Source organism: Callionymus lyra, chromosome 13 (genome assembly GCF_982586985.1).
Source record: "Callionymus lyra chromosome 13, fCalLyr1.hap1.1, whole genome shotgun sequence".
Classification (NCBI taxonomy): Eukaryota; Metazoa; Chordata; class Actinopteri; order Syngnathiformes; family Callionymidae; genus Callionymus; species Callionymus lyra.
The window spans coordinates 12,958,862-12,981,088 of NC_141830.1; the positions used below are offsets into that span (position 1 = coordinate 12,958,862).

General features: G+C 38.1%; 1 protein-coding gene across 1 annotated transcript in view; it reads left to right on the forward strand.

Annotated features, from left to right (window-relative positions):
• The first annotated feature begins 726 nt into the window (after positions 1-726).
• opn5 (opsin 5) overlaps positions 727-22,227 on the forward strand; it is a 35,222-nt gene continuing 13,721 nt past the window's right edge. The window contains exons 1-3 of the mRNA XM_087805816.1: positions 727-846; positions 11,345-11,491; positions 20,692-20,811. Coding sequence (XP_087661942.1) covers positions 11,359-11,491; positions 20,692-20,811 — 253 coding nt within the window. The 5' untranslated portion in view covers positions 727-846; positions 11,345-11,358. The remainder of the gene's footprint in view (positions 847-11,344; positions 11,492-20,691; positions 20,812-22,227) is intronic.

The window sequence follows — 22,227 nt, forward strand, 5'->3', positions numbered from 1 at the left end:
TAACACTGATCATCATATTCCAGGAAAAATGTATGTTGAATGCGGTTGAAATATTATCAGAACTCGTTTATTTATACATTTAAGATCCTCTCGAGTTACGGCTGTCAAACATAACGTTTTCTAATTCAATATAAACCCTAGACCATTTTAATGTGTTACTCTCCATTTATGTAAAAAACATTAGTAATATATATATATATTTCTTATATATATATATGTATATATATATATATATATATATATTTATTATACTACAAAAATGACTGTAAAAATGTCCACAGATTCATATTGCATGAATGAAGAGTCCAGATTTTTTTCCAAGGCAGTACCAGATTGAAAAGATAAGAAACAATAATTCGTCTTGCTGTGTTCCCCGATTGGAAACGCAGATAGAAGAATTAAATTTCGCTTGAGCCAATTTTTCGCTTGTCTTTCCATATAAAAAGGTAAAATTGAATGAAGAAAAAAAAAAACCTGGTCTCAGGTCACATGCATGTTAAAATGATTTCCGTTTTAATTACATTGTCCAAGCGGTATAATAGATATAATTTATAATATTCACTGAACATACAAGCAAACACACGTTCAGAGGGGGAGGCTCTTATTTTGAAGGCTCTGCTGCTGCCAGACGATGTTTATAATGTGAAGAAACGACCTCAGACTGCATTTGACGTGATGTTGTGACGAGAGAGAGACGCGTGTTTGTCGCTGCTGTGAGTTTGAGATTCTTTTCTGACGGACATAAAAAACACTTTAACGGTTTATTTCAGAAACATCTGTTGATCACTCTTTCACTCTTTTGGACCAGTTTGGATTAAACTCCGCCGCCATGGTTGAAGATTGAAGGTTGGTAAAGTTTATTTATTTGTTTATTAAAAAAAAAAAATGTATTACCATGTTTATTTATATTATTTATAAATGTCAATTTCTCTGGAGAGAAGAATCTTTGTGAGGTCGACTCCTGTTGCTTCACCTGCGGCTCCACGTGTGGTGACAACATTGAGAGGAAAACGAAAAATAAATCGATATACAGTATATATTATATAAACAGCTGGCTTTCCAACCTACTCGATCACACGGTCATTCCGGACACAAAACTGAATCCAAACCACACATGCAGCCTTACTTTTGGTTATATTTAGAAAATAAAAACATTATTTCTAGTTAAATGTATTTTAAGGAACGATTGACTTCAAAAGACATTGGTATATTTATATATTTTAAAACATAAACCACTTAAATGTCCAATGTCCAAAAACAACATCAATTAAATACCTAAACAACAACTTTATTGTTTTCTTCTGATCATTTATCAGCATAAGATGAAGGACAAGAAGGTTGCAGGTTTGATTCCTGTTTTAATGTTATTTTATGTAACACACTGGTTTCCTCCCACAGTACAACTACGTACATTCAATTATTGGTTGTTGTTTTTGTAATTGTTGCTGTAATGAACTCGAGTCCAGATTTCCCCTGTCTCTTGCCCTGGCTAGCTCAGAGACCACAGACGATGGGAGAGTAAGGATTAATGTAACTTTATTAGGCATTTAAATCTTATTATTTAATTTAAATTCATACACATTAATAATTGAATTTCTGCTGATAAAGAAAAATAATTATTTTTGATTGCAGCTTTTGATTTAAATCAAGGATTTGTTGTATTTAATTTAATTAATTCAGTATATTTTCTTTTTATCACACTATGCTGTTTTCAAAACAGGCATAAACTTGTGGTCCGGTTGTCACGAAGGGGAAACAGAAGAACCATGAACAGAATTGGGGCGACTTAGCTCAGATGGTAGAGTGGTTGCCTGCAGTCCAAAAGGTTGCAGGTTCAATCCCAGCTCCAGACAAACTTGTGTCGTTGTGTCCCAAGACACCCTGATTGCTCCTGATTGCTCCTGATGGTGAACTTGGCGCAGGTGTGCAGCCTACTCACATCAGTATGTGTGAATGGCTGTAAAAAAGCACTACCGAATTTCCCCTCGCGGGACTAATAAGGGATTCTAAAAAAAAAAGAAGAAACAGTGTATAAAATATCCACAGTCTTTAATGTTAATGTCCAAAACGTGTCATCACAGGAGACAAACAATAAGGCAAACACTCAGAACAGATGCACAGCACGGTTGAGAATCATGATCTCGTTGACAACTAAAAACATATTCTCATGCGAACAAATTTAAGTGCGGACAACGTCAGGAACTGTCCACAGTGAAAACAAGACTACGATCCAAGAAGTAGAACGGGTTGAAGTCAAACCTGATATGGAGACGCAATACTGAGAACTGTGGGCCTTGGTTGAAAACAATGTTGATAAGTTCACCCTGAAGCATAAAAACCATGCTTACACAGAAGGTCCGCTGTCTACGTAGCTGATGGCAACTTCGGCAAAGGCGATAAAAGTGCGCCATCTTAGAGAACAGAAGGATTAACGTCTGAGGACAGATGGAGGACGACCCCTGATGAAGTACGTGAGACTTCATAATGGTGGGGTGGGCTGGAAGGAGACCAGACTACACCTTGTAGTCCTTGGAGCACCTCTGGAAAGGCACCACTCGAATGAGCGAATGCAAATTGTTGAAGGATTCCTGGTCCTTGACCCGAGGAAGGAAGTCTTCCTGAGAGGAGCAGTAACCTGAATTTAACCCCTGGTTAATCGCTTATAAAAGCCTAATAACTGCTGTAATTTTTGACAGCTACCATGCACGAAACACTGAGAAACTTCCCTCAATCTTTTTAGGATCTGGCTTTAACTACCCCTTCACCAAAAATAAACTTGCATCCAAAACCCCACCCTTTTCTGTCCTATTGTACAACTTCTTTTCTGAAAAGTCATTGGAGGACAAACATGGCTAGGGTTCTTTGTTGTCTGAGTTCAAGCCTGGCAAAGACCCTTGATTTAGTAGCTCAAAAGAAGTGTAGACGTGTTGGAGTGGGTACCGATCCTTGACTGTGATATTGCCTAAACGTCTTGTCCTTCATGCTGACGGAAAAAAAATGAACCCTACGCCAAATGGCGAAGAAGAAAGACAAATTAAACAGACTGCCAACGATTCCCCCGGTGTAGGCTTCAAGGACGCTAAACATCGTACAGCTGGCTAGAAGGGTGAGTCAATGGCACTGTGACAGGGACGGTTCAATGGTAGAGATTGTGATACTCCAGTGGAAGGGAGGAGAGGTCTTCTGGGGTAGAAACAGGAAGTCAAGGATGAGAGCGAGCAGAGGTAGAACCAAGACACTGTGATTGGAGGTGAAGACGAAGAACAATGAGAAGATGGATCAGAATCTAGAAGAATAACGGAGAAAAAAGTGAGGAAAAGGGTTTTTGGATTAATGTATTTTAGAGGTCTGACAGAATTCCAGTATTGGTTCTTAGTTTAAAGTATGGTTTTATTGTAATAAGGGGAAATTAATCCATTAGTTTTAAGTCAGTCAAATAAAGGCCCTTCTTACCATCTTATCACAAAAATTCCATGAAACGTTTTATGCAAGTTATACTTACCATTCACCTAAAAAACAGTAGTTTATTGAGTCTTCAAATGATTATTTGACTAAAAAAGAAATCCATTGATAAAACACTTGCAATGTCACCATAGGTTTTGCATAGTTTTAGACAATATGAAATAAAAAAGTAAAGTTGAAGTAGTTTTAATCGGGACTGTTAGCTTAGCTAGAATATTTAGTTTTTAAATTTAGCATGTTTTTTTTATATAATACTGTATCTAAATTGTAGTGATTGACAGTTGTGATTGATGAGCTGGGTGGCAAAGTCGAATTATACAGTCGTGGTGATGTCAAAAGTCAAGAGTCGAACACTCACGAAGTATGTGACCAGTTTGACCAAAGATTAGACAGAGACCCCTTGACATTCTGTGTGAATCTTGTTGTTTGTAATGGGGTTCGGCCAAGTAGGGGGTGTGGAGTTTATCGGAAGTGTCAGGTTGAGAATAAAGAACGGAGCAAAAATTGGGAAAACATCCTTACTCCATTCCCCGTGTGGATCCCTCGGTCTAAGATCAATTTGAACAGCTATGCTAATAAGAGCCTCCAAAAAGTCTGTCCCTGCTGATAACTGGTTGACATATTTATTCAAACCGTGAACCAACATAGTAATGGGTTCAGGCCCCACACCAACCTCTCTCTGCAGCTAATATCCATAAGTTAATTGAATATTTCACAACAGATTCACGACTCTGTTCCAAAAATGTGCTGTGTACCGTGGAGAGGAACGACAAGTCGAAAACTTGAAGCATCTTTGGAGTGAAACTCTTGACAAGACAAGAGAGTTAGATTTAAAATGGAGAACAAATGAGACGGATGTCCTCACCTCCATGTCACCTGAAGTGTCATAAACCTTCCATCTTTGACAATACCATACGACTAAGATGGTGAAAATGATATTTTGTGGGATAGTAGAAGAAGAGATCTGAGTCATTGACTGTAACTTAGACAATTATTGATTAATAGTTTCATAAACCTGTCATATTTGACAATGAAATAAAAGAATCTTATCATATTATGTTATAATTATCAATTTCTGTAAAATCCTTTATTCAAACGTTATATCTTTTTATTTCTCATTGTAAACTTTCCATTTTAAAATCATCTGAAACCTATGAACTAGGTGGAAATACATACATTAATACAAAATAATACATGATAACATAAATAAATAATGCGTTTTAAACAGGACAGAGCATGACAGTGATAACAAAGGATCACAAGGCAGATGCAGCTGATGGACTGCTCCTAGTTTAAAGGTCAGAAGTTCATCTCCTACTTCTAAAGGGATTTACTGCAAAGTTAAGCAAGAAATCTCGATTAAAGTGCGTCTTATGACTGGTGGAACTACAGAACATTCACCGCCTTATGTTGATGACAAAAATAAATATAGACGGTTGAAAGGGTAAATATAAAGTGTCTATTTTTAGATGCATCTACAGAAGCATTCATGAAAATACTTGGTTTGTTTATGCGCATAAACATTTACAATAAGCGAAGTCTAATGCTAAACATGAAATATAGCCACAAACATCTAACCACTTCAAAAGTAATACAGTGTCGATCCTCATCATCCACATCTACACATTGTTTTAAAATTATAAACACTTTTTTTTATGAAATGTAACCTCACTTAAGGCGACGCCACTTCAGTGCCAACTTCCTGTAACATCTCAGCAAGCTAGTTTCATTTTTTCCTCAATAATAAAGTAGGCAAAAAGCTTTTAAAAAAAGCTAATTGAAACAAATGCTTTACAAATTCCTGTTCTGTCTCGTCTAATAAGTGGCTTGGCTGCAGTCGGATCTGAAAGAAAATGAAGATAAATCATGGATACTGACGGGTCCACACCAGCAGTTCTGTCAGTGATACACAAAAAAAATCTGTCGCCATGCTCGCAAGTTAAGATGAAAAAAATCTCTTTTAATGTCATGATACATATTCAGATCTACTGATATTAAAATAATACGTGTTGTGATATATCACAGCAGAGGCTGAACATTATTACCTTTTTTCAATTTTTTGGAGCATATTTTCACTCGTGTGTATTTCCCTTTATCAGCTCAGGACTATTTATAGAGATCAATAACTCTTTTTCGTTTCTGATTTTCTTTTAAGTAGAATTTCAACGGGGGTTTCTATCTAAAGTTAAAGAAAGGGTCCGATTTTTATATTTATTCAAATTTCAGCAACCGAAAAATATGTTATGCTTCAATGAATATCCACTTTCATTGGGGGCAGGACTAGTTTTTGGCCAATGAACCCGTAATGGAAAGCGAAGAATACTTTTCTTAACAGGTTCTAACAGCATAACGTGATTTTTTTTTTTTAAGCCCAGTGCTGTGTCTCAAATCGCATACTAGCGTACTAAAAGTTAGTATTTTTAGTATGTTAGTGTGTCTCAATTCTTAGTATGCGAAATTTAGTGCGCCATGCATACTAAATTGGCGTACTAACACGCCCACAAAACTAGCATGGTTCGATGGACACTAACCATACTAAACAGCTGCCATTTTAGTGACGTTTTAAACGGAAGTTACGTCATATATAAATGCATATATATGCATATACTTAAATGTGTATTTTCAGCAGCAGTAGGAGGATAAACACGTCTTCGCTGCTGATACCAGCTTAAATATCTCGCGATTATTTAGATTCTCATATTTTTTCTTTATTTCTTTTTCCAAAGTTGCAATACGTGCTGCCAGCAGGTGTCGATAGCGTTCAAACAGCTGGTTGAAACATTGTTAAATAGAAGTAGAAGAAGAAGCTGTCATGTGATTTCCGGTTAGTGTGTAGCTTCAGGGTTTGATTTGAGACATACTATCTGCGGAGAATTTGCGTACTAGTTAGTATGCATACTAAACTGATGCATACTAACTTCTAGCATACTAAGATTAGTATGCGATTTGAGACACAGCACTGCAGTCCAACGTTGGCTTGTGATGTCTCTGGAAGCATCTGGGAAGTGAACCCTCCCCTAATCTGACATTTATCATGCATCACCATTACTTAACAGGCCTTTATCCGCACACTTGGATCACTCCAACCAGAAGGTTACGTCACCGATGATGCAGATATTTTTTTCAAAACATCTCAACAATTATATTTAGTTGCCCTTTGTTTCCCGAAAGGCCCATAATTGGCCCGGATACCAGGCCCCGCCGTAAATCACCCTTTATTTTTATGCCACCATGTCAATTGTATGATTCACAAGTTCAGCCCTGCACATTATCAGCCCAGGACTGACAGAAGCGACCACAGATTGCTGGTTGGTGACATCAGGATGTGTCACATCCCATCGACACAGCCTTGCATTTCACTCGCCTGTTCGTAAGAAACCATCGCTACATGTTCTCTATGAACCCTACAAACTTCAGTTTTCAAGAAGCAACGCTTAAATCCATCCTACTTGTGACACCATTGGGCTTCGGAAATTCTTATCCGGACCTTGGCTTGGGGTCCACACAGATCTTGAAGTGTTGTCTTGTTTAAACACTTTTTTTTTTTTTCAATTACATGCTCAGTCCTTGTACATTATTGTTACTCTCAATGTATAAACACTTTAATTATAACATCAAAAATAATACTTATATACCTGTCCAACTAGAAAAGCCTCAGCAGCAACACCTGAACCTCTTCTTTTTTTTTAGTAAAAGCTGTAAATCTAGCAGAGAAAATGTTCTTATTAATGTTGAATTGAAGTAATATTTATTTATGAATTATGTTACTCATCTTGTAATACAATATATCGGTAGATAAACCTCTGTTTATCTTATTTCAAATAAATACAAAAATCAATTTTAAATGTACTTTTTCAATCCTATCGACAACTTAAACCTGACATTTTAAATGATCGGAAATCTATAAATTAGGTGACAATCTACATTATTTTTAAACAATCAATAGATATTGAAAAATGAATGAACTAATTAAAGGTAAAATAAGATTAACAAAGGTGTATTTAAACAATACAAATATGATAATAAAGGGTTACAAGGCAGACGGTGCGACGCTTTTAATTTGAAAGCTGGAAGTTTATTTTCTTCTTCTGAACGTTGTTTGGGGATTTTACAGTAAAGTTGAACGAGAACTCTCCAGATTAAAGTGAGGCTTATGAGTGATAAGATGAAAAGGGTGAATATAAGCGTGAGAAATGTCAAGAATGCCTCAAAATGCGTGACTTTCAAACTCAAAGCGTGAACATTTAGCAGCCCTGACAAATGGCGTCTCAAAATCTGTTCCGAAAACCAAAACTAGAATCACGTGGTGGTGACTTGGAACAGACAAAAAATGGGCTCCGTGAGCAAAAGCTGTTTAATTACAAAATAAAACGGCAGCAGATCAGAAACGGGAAGCAGAGAAAAACGCGACAAAATCCAATTTTCAAATACAAATGTCTGGAATACTGCATGCCAGGAACAATCTTAGTGGAAGAACATAACACACAACTAGAATGAGAAAACAAAATTAGGAAGAAAAAACAGTTACAGTAACTGTAGGAAATAAAGAGAACAATTCTATTCAAGTAGTACTGAGACAGCTCTGGCTAATAATGGAGATGCTCGGTGATGGACTTGTCTTTGTCATTGCGGTCTCGGTGGTCTGATAATGTGCGAGGGCGATTGTTGAGGAGCCGTGACAACGCTGGAAGCCACGCTTAAAATGTTTCACACGTTTACACAACAACGTGTTGATAAATGACAGGATAGAAGGAGAAACTGAAATTTTACTTTAAAATGTTTTTTTTTTAATGTAAGATTATTACTTTAGGTTTACAGATATTTAATTATTTAGATTTTCTGTCTCAGCCTTGACAGGGAAATAAAACATTTCTGGTTTGACTAGCAAAAGGCACAAACACATTAAATAACACAATTTAAATAGAAAAATAAATTATAATAGAAATGTGATTTTTTATATGTCACAGGTAAAAAAAACACACTTAAATTCATTCCTCTCCGATTTATAGAAAAATAAGTGCAAACAAGGTAGTAAATGAGGATAAAAATGTTATTACAATACTGACCTTAAAGAAATATTCAAGAAGAAATGAGGAATGAGTTTAACATTTACGTCGGTATCTGCTCCGAAGGCGTGTAGTAAGTGATGTAGCTCACGTCTAGCGCCATCCACGTCACTAAGATGGAGGTCGTTGAGGGTGGAAAGTGTCCATCGATACACACTCAATTTTAAGGCCATTTGAGTGCGCCAATTGAGTGTGCATTGCGCACTACATTTTCGCACATTGCTCAATGTGGATGCACTTGTGCACTCAAAATACTAAGTGTAAGCGAATAAGTGCGTGATTTGGGACACAGTGCTGAGCTCCTGACATTAGTGACAGATCAACGCTAGTAACATGTGTGAAAGTGTGCTAGCGTGTCCAAATCTTTACTGTACAGTGGTCCTTAAAAAATGAAATAAAACATTCTTAGAAGAGTTTCCCCATCAGCATCAAAGGTACATCTATATTGTCAATGAACAATGATCAAGGTCCTCTCTAAGGGCCACAGGATTGTTAGCGTTTCACCAACAATCTTTGCCAGGCTGTGTCCGTAATTTCTTCGGTAGCACCAGAGGAACCAGAGAGCCAGGATGCAGAGATTCAGGAGGAACTAGCGATGAGGTTAAAAGGTTGAAAAGAAGGCCAGAAGCAGGAACTAGATTTCATCTCTTTCAAGAAACATCTTAAGACATTTTTATTTGTTCAGGCTTTTCCTTGATTTTCTGGAACTCCTGTTGTGTTATCAGTTTTATCTTGACCTTTAAAGTATATACTTTATTGAATATTGTTTTGATTGTTTAAGTGCTTTGTGACCCTGGTCTGGAAAAGCGCTCTACAAATAAAAATTACTTACTTACTTACTTTATTGTGTATTCGGAACAGTTGAAAGAAACCCCTTCAGCGCTGCACTCTTAACCTGAGAGACTGAGAGCATGAACTTGTGAGCCTCAATGAAAGATGTTAGATATTTCTTGTAGGCTTCAGGGCTAATCTTGGTTTCACAAAGCCATGCAGATACTTGCGTAAATGTCTCAAGAAAACACTTAACACAACTTAATAACTTGTTAAGATAGGCAAAAGGAGCTGTCAACTGTCAACTATAGTGTTACAACTTCTGGTTGCAATCAGCGTTAAAAAGTAGTAGAAGAAGAAGCTGTTGAGTTAATTCTGGTAAGTATGTAGCGGTAGTGTTTGATTTAAGACAGTACTACCTTGTCCAGATTTGCACACTGGGCAAATATGTACACTGTCTGAGGTGCCCAATTTGAGAAACGGCACAGTCTCCAACTTCACAAGATGATATTAGCAGCTTTCACAATGTTGTTTAGTTCAGTTTGATCTTGTAGAACCGGCAGCAGAATTTTGTGAGAACTTTAACTTTAGGGTTCAGTTTCTTGACTAGTTCCTCTTCTCTCTTTGTCGCTCTCCATTCCTATCCTACATTTGTGGACAAACAAAGCAAAGTGAAAGTTCAATCAGGAAGACTTTTGTGCTTTCTTCTCACAACTCTTTCACTCATCTGGGACTTATTATCAGTCGAACTGCCGACAGGTGCTACACCTTAATCTCCTCCGTAGACCAATCAATCATCACTAAATGATTGCTTTAGTGATGATCAATCTGTGTCACCTGCTGCCAGTCTTATCTTGCATACATCCCTCCTCCTTCCCTCTAGTCTTCATAACATTCTCAGATATCTTACTCCCTATATTTATGTTACTTTGCTACTTCACAACATTAAAACTTTAAAAAAAAATCATAAACTTGTGTCCAAGTCTCAGCTGGTAGAACTGCTTTCAAGTGACTTTTGTGCTGAAGGTAACATTTCTATTCTGATTACAACACATTCAGTGGCTCAGCTGTGAACAAAACCATTTAACAAAAGAATGTAGCAAGTATTTTAAGGGACAAATAAATTGTTTTTTTGTGCTACCCGGAATTTCTGCGCGACGAGCTCAGAGGGAACCTTTGTGGATAAGGTTTCAGCTACACTAGTAGAAGCGACGCTTGAGAACATAAAGAAAATACTATTACATTGTAAATATAACCTTATAACCTGTAAAAAATGAATACGGCCTGTGTAAAAAAAAACATACTGTAACGTGACAATTTTGTGTAAAACAAAGCGCAATCTTTATTAATCTCTCTCAACCACTTTGAAATAGCATTTAATATATTTCTATGAGGGGTATTAACATTTACATTTTTTTTGTTGAAGTTTCACACCGTTGTGTGTCTGTTTACACACAGTTACGCTATTACAGCAAGACCCTTCTAGTAGTTATCAGACAAAAACAAATCTTTATTTCTGTAGACCCACTTCAAATAAGTATAACCAACATAACAGATGAATCACAGATCTTAAAAAAAGTTCATCCTAGTTTTCATACTAGAGGGCACCCTTAAAAATCGCTTAGGTTCCCTAAACAAATCAACAGTGGCTTATAAGACTTATGTATTCTGCGTATTTTAACTAAAATGTAGCGATAAAACGGAAATAATCATTGAAAAAATGCAGAACAGGAACTGAATAAGAAACAAGGGGAACATCGAAGAAGGTTCTATCAAAAATACATTATCGAGGGGAAAATGCAGTTCAATATGTGTAATTAGCATGTGGAAATTTAACACAACAATTGTGTATTTTGAAAAAGAGCCATCTCTCTGAGCTACTGGCGTCAGACGCTTTCTAATCTGGTTGATGTTGTGACCCAGTTCATTTCAAACTTAATTGGAATTCATCAGGTTTTGTTTGAAAACAAGATTTTAATCAGGAGAGAGAACCTCTCATCATCGTTCGAGGAAACATTGTTTCAATGTTTTCTTCCACTTCGCAGGACATTCCTTGCTGATGGCAGTGATGGCAAATAAGACGTGGCCTTTCCACTCGTCTATCCCGCACCACTATCTCCATGATGACCCCTTCTCTTCCAAACTCTCCAAAGAGGCAGACATCATCGCCGCTCTGTACATCTTCATCATAGGTCAGTATGTCTCATGTCAACATTTGACCTGACGCTGAAAGTGTGTGAACACAAGAAGCCAAGGAAGTGTCTAATTAAACTTAGTTCATAACAGGAAAACTCAACCTTAAGCACATTATTTAAATGTGTGTTGATGGATCATGAATGTGAATCACTGATGTCAGTTAGTAAATGCAAAGCTGTGTTCTTGTGTGGCTAGAAGTTGCTCAATACTTAATGCATGTGGAATTAAACGAGAGATTGCAAAACACTGTAAGAGAATTGCAAGTGAGCCGGTGGTCTGGGGGCCGTTTGCCTACAGTGGGGTCCAGGTAAATGACGAGCAGACAAATGTATTGTTTTTTTTTAACAAATTATTTTAATGTTGCTTACACCATGGAAGTAAAATCATACACATTGTTCAAAAGACTCACTTTTTTTCTTGGTTTCACATTTGAAAATACTTCATGATTCACTTAATGATATTTTTGAGTTTATTGTCTTCATCTTCTAGAAGGGATCTATGACAGTCAAGGGGGTTTGTGGTTAGACAGATGGACGGAGAGAAGAGTGAGGGAGGATACAGTTAGAGAAGAGAGGAGAGTATAGAAGAGTCCATGGAGGTGCTGGAGAGAACTCTGGATCCGATGACGTGGAGGAGATCCTGGATCAGCAGCAGCTGTGGAGGTGGAGCCCTGGGGCTCCGGGAGAGAAGTAAAAAGTTTGGGTTGAAAATACACAGGTGATGAATGTAATGCAGAAACGGAAGGCTAATTATAGGCTTTATCGAAAAGTAAGGTTTTAAGATTGTTTTTAAACATAGAGAGGGTGTCTGCCCTCCGGACTGAAGCCGGTAGTTGTTTCCACAGCAGAGGGGCTTGAAAACTGAAGGCCCTGGCTCCAAATCTACATTTAGAGATTTGTGGTATAACTAATAGCTCAGAGTTTAGGGATCGTAAGGTCGTAGAGGGTTGATAAGTTTGGATTAAATCTTTAATGTATGTTGGTGCTAGGAACATCCTGACTAAAGAGAGTTACAATAGTCCAGCTTGGAGGTAACAAAAGCATGGATGAGTTTCTCAGCAGCATCCAAAGGAAGGAAGTGTTTGATTTTTTAGATGTTACGAAAGTGGAAGTAGGCAGTCTGTGAGATTTGAGAGTCCTCGTCAAAGCAGACACCCAGATTCTTTACAGTGGTGCTAGCAGCAGGGGCAAGTCCCTTTTGGAAGGCTAGATCATTAGTTAACGATTGTCTAAGATGTTGTGGGCCAACTAGTAAAACCTCAGTTTTGTTCAGCCAAATGAAGTTTTTGGTCATCCAGGACTTGATATCTGTAATACAGGACTGTAGTTGTGTTAGCATAACAGTGAAAGATTATAGAGGGTCTTCTGATCAAGTCCCCTAGTGGGAGCATATAGATTGTGAATAGTATTTTTAATTGTGGATTAGACCAAGAACAGAACCTTGTGGGACACCGTAGCTGACATTAGTGTGTGTCGTTGAGAGGTGGTTAACATGTACATTGTGCTTTCTATCTGGTAGGATTTAAAACAGTTTAGAGCAGTTCCACGTATGCCTATATGGTTTTCTAGACTCTGTTGAAGGATTTGGTGGTCGACAGTGTCAAATGCAGCACGGAGATCTAGAAGAACAAGAACTGAAACATGGCCCTGATCAGAGGCCATTAGCAGGTTGATACTAACTTTTACCAGGGCGGTCTCTGTGATGTGGTGTTCCCTAAAAAAACAGACTGAAACACCTCAAATTGATCATTGTCATGGAGATAATCACAGAGCTGACTCGTGACCACTTTCTCCAGAATCTTTGAAATGAAGACAAGATTAATAGGCCTAGAGTTAGTGAGGACCTCTGGATCAAGAGTGGGCTTTTAGGTTTAATTACTGCAACTTTAAAAATCTGAGGCACATTATGTCATTGACATGTTAATAATGTAGAGTATGAAAGTGCTAAGTAAGGGGACACTTCTTTAAGTACCCATGTGGGAATAGGATCCAGAAGACATGCTGTGGTTTTTGAAGAGGAAACAATCAGGGACAGTTGTCGAGGACTCACTGATAAAAAGGAGTCAAAATATACAGTATATCAGTTTCAGTGTCTGTGTCCAGTATAGCTGCATCGGTTGTGTTAGAAGAATCTAGGAGGCATTGAATCTTTCCTTTAATAGTTACGATTTCTTCATGAAAAAAGTTCATGAAATCATTGGCTACAGTGCTGAAGAAGAACCTGAGGTTATTCTTATTTTCTTCAATAAATGATGAGTAATAGCTGGCTCTGGCTTTCCGAAGAGATGTCTTGTATATTTTTAACTTATCTTACCAGACCAGGTAGAATTCATCATTTTTTGATGAACGCCATTTCTTCTCTAATCGCCTAGAATCCTGCTTTAATTTACGTGTTTCCTGAGTATACCAGGGAGCACGACTACTTCTCTTAACAGTCTTTTGAGTTAGTGGTGCAATTAGCTCAAGCATGTTATGTAGCGAGTCTGTGAAGCTGTCCACAATGTTATCAATGTCGGGGTGACTATGGGTAGAGTTTCCTGACACACTGAGACTAGGCATTTTACTGAGCACTGAGGGAATTGAGTCCTTAAATTTGGTTATGGCACTTTCAGACATACATCTTTTGAGAGTGCTCCTGCTTTGTAGACTTGAGTGATTTAAGATAAAATCAAAAGTTATTAATCGATGGTCAGAAAGAACTGAATTCTGAGGAGAGACAATAACATTTTTAATTTTAAGTCCGTATGCTAGGACAAAGTCTAGTGTGTGTTTAAAACAGTGAGTCGGTTCATGTACATACTGAGAGAAACCAAATGACTCCAGGATAGAGTTAAACCTGTTAGCTAAGCTATCATGGACCATATCCACATGGATGTTAAAGTCACCAACAATAATCACTTTATCTGATTTAAGCACCAGGCTGGTCAGGAACTCCGGGAACTCAGACAAGAATTCAGAATAAGGTCCAGGGGGACGATAGAGTCCAACAAAGAGAAGTGACCTGATCTCAAGGTTGTATTAGATATGTCAAGTATAATACTTTCAAAAGAGTTGAAATAAGATTGTGGTCTAGTAAAGGTTGACAGACGTCAGCTGACAACAGCTGCGACTCCACCGCATCCAGGAGCATTAAAGTTAGTGTGGCTGGGTGGTGTTGATTCATTTAAAGATACGTAATCTTCTATAGACAGCTGGGAGTTCGATTAAGCAGAATACCTCATTGGTTTTATCTGATATGAGTTCATTTGAGGACACGGATCAGATATTCAACAATCCACACTTCATACTCCTGCCCTGCACAATAGTAGGTTTGTATTTGAATTTGATTTTATTTTACATCTCTTCTACTGCAGGCATTTTTCCTTGGTTTTATTAAACAGGGCAGATTCACCCTCTCTTTGTGGTTGAAGACAGGTGACTGTTGTGGGAGAAGTGTGAGAGTGTAGGACTGCAGTTCTGCCTCCTGGTCTCTGAGTTGTTATGTTAAATAATAAGCTGTTTAAATAAAGCTGTCAACACTGCTAGACAAAAGAGACGCTCCTTCCAAAGTGGGGTGGATGCAGTCTCTCCTAGTCAGACCAGGTTTTCCCAGAAGGTCTTCCAGTTGTTAACAAAGCCAACACCGGCATGACTGTATTTAAGTTTAGCTTAAGCCAGCAGCTTTAAATTTGATTCAATGTCGCCCGCTCTGGCCCCAGGAATGCAGACTACGGTCGCTGGCTTCGCTAGTTTAACGTTTAAACAGAGCTGGTTCCTCGACCGGTGACTCGTGGAGTGGGGAAAATCTGTTCGAAACGCTAAGGGGTTGGTGGTGCTCCTTGGGCTTTGGTCTGGAACTAATCCTCCCTCGAACAGTCACCCCCGACCCTGGTTTCCCGGCTGCTCGGGAAGTGCCGGAGGAGAACTGGCTGCTAAGCTATGTGGCTGCGCACTGTCTAACTGAGACTGGCTAGCTAGCGGTTGAGCTCCAATAGTGCACAACCGGCTCTGTAGTTCAATGAGCTTCACCTCCAATCTAGCTAACAAGTATTAAAGTCAAACACGACGTCTGCACTCAGACACCGGTCACTCCCGTCCCTTCGATTTGTGGAGGAAAGGAACAATCCAGAGTATGTTCGGGTCATTTTATTTAACACTTCCAAGCAAAAGAAATACAAGCTTTTGACGGTCGACTGGGCCTCGTTCTTCCTGCGACTCAACAAAATGACTGTCCAGAACCGAAGCGTGCCGAGCTCTGGAAAGCTCGCTCTATTTATATCCATCTCCCGACCAGGGGGTCGGATCTTTATTTTTTGGGTGACCCTGTACTGATGCACTGCTCTTATTTTGAAAACCAGAACTTTAAATACTTGGGGTATTTACAGTAAAGTTTACCGATAACTTTCCAAAATGAAAGTGTCGCCCATGACGGGAGAAACCTGAACAACTTATATCTTGACAGCAGTTTGATGTTGTTGTTTAGTTACGATGACTCAAGCTATCATTAAAAAAAGTGAATATAGTGTTAAATTGGTCAATAAAAGTGTGAGAACTGTCATCCCTGATAATGGAATGTTGTTGTCAGTCTGAACCAGATTATTTGATCTGATTTGAATGGAAAAAAATGTATATAGTTAATCAGACAAACATTACACCCAACCGTCTTTTATAGAAATGTATAGATTTTTCAATCGGTTTCTGTTAAAAAGAGAGCAAAAAAATCCATTTCTAAGGGTTTTAAATTATCATGCTGCGTATGGACATAAATGGACAATGGTCTTTTTGAGACTCCGACTTCAGAGAGTATCAGCGTGTTAAATAAACTAGGATCTGAATGTTAATTTAAAAATTTAAAAGTCATTAGTAATTAGTCATTATTCATCTTGATTGCCGTTTAAGCCTCAGGAAAGCAAAGAAAACTCGACCAATAGTTCAAAGAAAAAGCTCCCTGAAAGGATGGTTGAGCGTTATGAGTTACGATTGACGGCGGACTTATTTGTATCCAAGACTTTTTGCCTTCCTTTCAACACCAACATGGAGGGATTAGTGAGTTTTTGTCAACACGTTGTTCTAAGAATGTTTAATTAACTAGCTGGAAAGTGCCTTTGATTGAACCCAGTTCCGTTAGGTGTAGTGCTTTCATGCAGGTGTTTGAGGAAGACTCGCCATCATTCCATGTTTAAGATTATTCCTCTGTGGGAAAGTGACCTTTTGTTTAGCAGCAACGCTAATCGATTTGGTTCTGAATAGCTTTCTGACAGAGTGGAAACAAGGCTCATTGAAGGAATCAGGTCTAGTTACTGGACCGGTAAATTTAAGTTGTTTTAAAAAAAATAAAAATTAATTCCATCAATTCATGAAAACAGATCTCCTTTAACTCGGAGGCCATCCTTCTCCCCAACGCTCCCAGAAAATCTGGTGGCTTAGTTTATTTGGGAGGTGAATGCAGAGAGAAACGGAAGAGGCTGTGAGTCATAACCAGTCAATAATGCCGAGTCAAGTCCAACACCACTAGTAGGAAAAAAAACAGGTATTGATTGGCTACTAAGCTAGAAAATAAAACACACCAATTAGGTTCTAACCCTAACTCTCTGTTGCTGTGTGGCATTGAGTCAATTCAACCTTCTCACATCAGCATCTCCTGGTTCTCCCCTTTATTCTACACCAATGGAATTGTGTAGGAAATAAACACTGCGAACTCATGGTTGCCCAGTGAGATCTGAACCTGGTATATTGTGATACATGCTTTTTGCCTAGATAATTGCGACATCACAAAACTTATATTTTAAAGTAAATCCTACATATATGACTCAAGTGACCTGCCAATAATATTTTCCCTTTTCAGAAATAAATCCTTATCAATATAATTAATTGACCATGACCTAGCTGTTATTAAAACAGACCTAGACACCTTTTCATTCTAGATGTAATTTTTATTTCAGGAAATACAACTTTAAGCTACCCTTTATCTTCCGGCGTTATAGCTCAGACGTTAGAGTGGTTTGCTTGAGGCCTGAGAAGTTGCGAGTTCAATCCCAGCTCTGTACGGAGTGCAGCGTTGAGTCCATGAGCAAGACACTTTGCGCTGATTGCTTCTACAGTTGATCTGTCGTGCTGCGTTGCAGCCTACTCCCATCAGTGTGTGATTGTGTCTGTGTGAATGGGTGAATGCTTTACTTTGCGCAAAGTTAGCCATAGTGCTTTGGGTTGCATAGATTTAGAAGTAAGAGCCATTTACCATTCTATTCCAATTAATGTGTGTGTTCTTGAAATGGTTAATTAAATACTTTTATGTTGGTAAGTAGTTCACACTCAGAAAATCTCGCTTAGCAACTGGTTTTATAGCAAATTTCCATCACTTTAAATTACATTGAAATAAATCACTTTTAAGGGGTCCTACAAATAATTATAAATCATATCAAATTGTCTTTAAACTGGACCGCCACAGAACCCCTGAAAGGGTTAAGGGGTCATCATCTGCTGCCAGATGTCACTTGAAAGAAAGTAAGCTTGAGGTTGTTGTACGTGAAACTGTGCTGTGGCCACAAAATCATGAGAGAGAATCAATTAAAATCTTGATATATATCGATTATATTTACAGTGACTTTGCAAAAAGTTAATTGGCAACATTTCAAATAAAAATTCCATTTTAACAAGGTCATGAAATTAGAAGGACACAAGAGTAGAAGGACAAAACCGAACATGGGTCAATGACTCAAACATTGAAACACTGATCAGAGTCAGTGAATTGGACTTGAACATATTTACTGCAACTTTCAAGTACCAGTAAGGATTCCTCCTGTATTAGCTTGGGAACAAATGTAAGTAAGTAAGTAAGTCATTTTTATTTATAGAGCGCTTTTCTAGACCAGGGTCACAAAGCGTGATAATACATTAAGCAACACCAGCGTTCTGAGCCGAGGGACCTCATTGAAAAGATGATCCATGTCACTGATGGTGAAGGTGAAGAGATTTCCCTTTTTATTTCCTCCAGAGCAGATTTGTACAGAATTCTAAAGACGAAAGTTGTGTTTTAATTTCATCTCAAAATACTATGGGGTTACTGGATCATACGTCCGTTGTCTAGTGGTTCCTCCCTGGATATTTGGCCAGGGAGGAACCACTAGACGACGGTCAAAACCCTAGATCCAGACCTGGGACTTGTGGACCCTGACCATGTATTTTGAGAACTCCTCCTTGGCAAATGCTTAAGGTCCCCAGCAGAGCAACAGATATTGGTTCAATATAGCCAAGGTCAGGTCGCAGGGACAGAAGCCAAAAAAAAAGAGGTCAAGACAAAACTAGGAGACATAGTCTCTCGAACGTGTTTTTTGTCTTCTCTGATTCTTTCTTCCAGTCACTAGGCAAACGTTGACCACAGATGAGAGTCAGGAACAAAGATTGACCAGTAAAATGAATAACAATCGGACCAAATAAGACATATCAGCTGTCCGAGATCATAAAGTGATCTGATAACCTTTGTTTTTCATTATGGAGTTTGTTTTCTGTCTTTGGAATGTAATTGCAGTTTCATTTTAGCATCGTCAGTGGTGGAATTTAACCGTCTGCTGGGTTTGAAATAAGAAAAATCCTTTAAAAACACCCCTAGGCTACAGAATCCCAAGTTAATGCAACATATGTTTTAACATGAAATACAGAGAGAGATGCTGCAATATTTGTTAAGTGGAAGAAAAATAAGTATTTGGATGTTGTTTTTCTTTGCATCGATTCTATTCTAACATATTCCTCCAGTGTAAATAATTGAAGACTTGTATGCATTGTGCGGGCTCTGGGAGTTGACAGCCTGGTGCGAAGCCTGTGGCCAGAGGGCTCTTCCCTTTCATGTTTAATTCATCACAATCGTGACACGAGGTGGAGAAGACCATGTTCGCTAACCTCTCGCAGATGGAATCAATCTACGAAGACACGTCGCTGGAATATACTTCCTCAGGTCGCACTCCCCTACAACTCAATATACAGATAATCTCGGCTTTCTTTACTCACATCGGGGTGAAAGAGTTAAGAAAAGAATACACTTCTTGTGTTCAACATGATCCTTCAGGGAACCGTCCACCTGATGATGATGTAGGCCTGCCAAGCTGTGTGAAATCAGCCCGGAGGACGCAGTCTGGTCGCAGGGAACTGAATTTTATAACATAAATGGCAAGCCACATTCATGCGACCTGTAAGCTCATCTTTACCCACCCGAGACCGAACAATGCCACCATCCTGGATGTGGATGAAGACGCTCCATCATTGGATTGGTTTCCTTTAGGGCTGAGTGATGGATTAATCCAGTAATCTGATATCACATATTCAGAGATAGAAAAGGAGAATTTACTTTCCATTCATAATGAATTACCTTTTGGTTTTCTTTTACTGATGAACTATTATTAGGATAAGGAATTAATGAATTATAAAAATCCTGATGAGCGATGACTTTGGCAGATTATGTAAGGCATAAAATAATGTTTCCGTTCTTTTTATTTTATCCTTAAATCGAAAAATTCAGTTTATAACTTTATTTTCTTCCCTTCTTTCATCCAACCTTGAATATGCAGGGAAAAAAAAATACTTCAAATGTTTTCAAAAGGGAAGTTGAAAGACATTTTTGACACATTCCACAGAGTGGCTGCGAGCCAAAGATTCATCCTTGACTTCATATTTCCATCAAAAGAAATTCTGATCTGTTGAGAATAAAAATCAGTAATTGTTCCTACATAAAGTGGCTTCATATGAAGCTTCTTACACAATCACAAATTTAGTTTGAGTCTTTGGATCTTTTGTGTAATGACAACGTAGACTCGTGGACTTTTAATAATCTTTTACTTTATAATGATTTTTTCTGCATTAAAGGGTTGAAATTGTTGGACATTTGTGGTTAAAAAGCAAGTTAAATTAACTGAAAATCTATCACTGTGTGTCAATAAAAGGGTGTTGAAGTGCAATGTTTGTGATGGAAAGGCTTCATATTTCTATAAACATGACCCTCTTCTAAACTCTCTACATTGTTATTCACAAAAGGTTAAAGCTTTAATTCACATTTTAATCACGTCATTGTTTCGCCTTCACACTCAACATATGGTAATCAGGTGCAAGCGAATTAACTGTGTTTACATGCAATTATCGCGGAGCGACTCATTCAACGCCTGCTTATCTGAGTCAATTTAGTCCATATTGCCTTTGAAAAAGAAAACATCCCTCTTCTTCTCCTTCAGGTATCCTGTCTGCAACGGGAAACGGATACGTCATTTACACGACCATTAAGCGAAAGACGAAGCTCAAGCCTCCCGAGCTCATGACTGTTAACTTAGCCATCTTCGACTTCGGAATATCAGGTACATTAAACACCTTTTATCCATTTTTTGTGTTTCTCTTCGACTTGCTTACCGAGGATGTATGTTTAATGACGTACGGTCAGGGCAGGCAGGGGCAGAGCCTCACCTTTCAGTGTGCAATCCATCACAAACTGTTGATTCATGCAATTGACGCACGCCTGTTGCTGTATCTCTGAATGTCGCCAATATAATGCTCACAAATATGTTTATTTACGAAGGATGATAAATGACTTATGTATAAAAAAAATGCATAAATAATTAACAAAATGTATAAATAAATGTATTTAATTTATACATTTTGAAATGTATTTATACATGTATACATTTTATCTTCTATTTATTTAGGTATTTATACATTTTTACATTTTGTTGTCTGTATGTAAATTAAGTGGGCGGGTCGAACATTAGTCTAGGGCAAGGATTGGTTAAACAGGCAAAACAAACCAAAGCAATCGATGTCGATCTCAAAACTAGCGCTCCTGCAGCAACTGATCTAAAGCATTGACGCTGCACGAAGAGCGGAAGAATCATTTCTGAAATCTTAGCAAACAAACTTGATAAGTTGTTCGTAATGTTCCTGATGACCCTAATGAGTGAATCTCACAGTTGTGGTTCAGTGATAAAGTCCTCGCCTCTGGACCCAGACGTCTTGGATTATTTCCGAACTACTCATTTTCATTTTATCTTAACGTTATGCAGATATTTATCTATTGTGAAATTAGCAACAATTATCGGCTAACTCTCTTTTATTATTTAGACATTGTGTAGCTGTCAAGTAGAGACTCAATTACACTCCAAACCTGCAGAGGGCGAACATGTGCGAAAGACTCTGATGGAAACAACATCCTGGCTTGTGTTGCCAGTTGGACAAAATTCACCTGCGCACGCACCAGAACAGCATGACCTAAATGTTTGGAGTTAGCCCAGTCAGTCTCTTTACCTGTGTAGGTACAAATTCTGTCCCCCCACTTCCTACGTGATGACGTCACACGCGGCATATGCGAACGTCTCTTTAAAATATTTTTTATGGGTTAAAGAAACGTCAACAGAAGGTTTACATGATACTTATTACCACATAAAACATTTATATTGACAAAAAGACGATGTTCGTCAACATAATCACTTTCCGTTCTTTCATTTCCTGGTCTGGCGACACACGTGACTTTGAGACCAACGGAAGTGTCCGCGCTACATGTGACAAAGCCGCTGATTGGCTGAAGCTGTTTTACTTATAATAACGCACAACTGTACAATGAAATACAAACATTCGAGTTCCGAAATAATTCACTTATGTACATTTAATAATTGATTTAAATCGGGAAGAAAAAAATCGAAATGAAAACTAAATAATTACTGAGGTGTTTATAAACTACAGACAGGTAGAATAAGTTAAATGCATAAGGGGAAATATTCTAA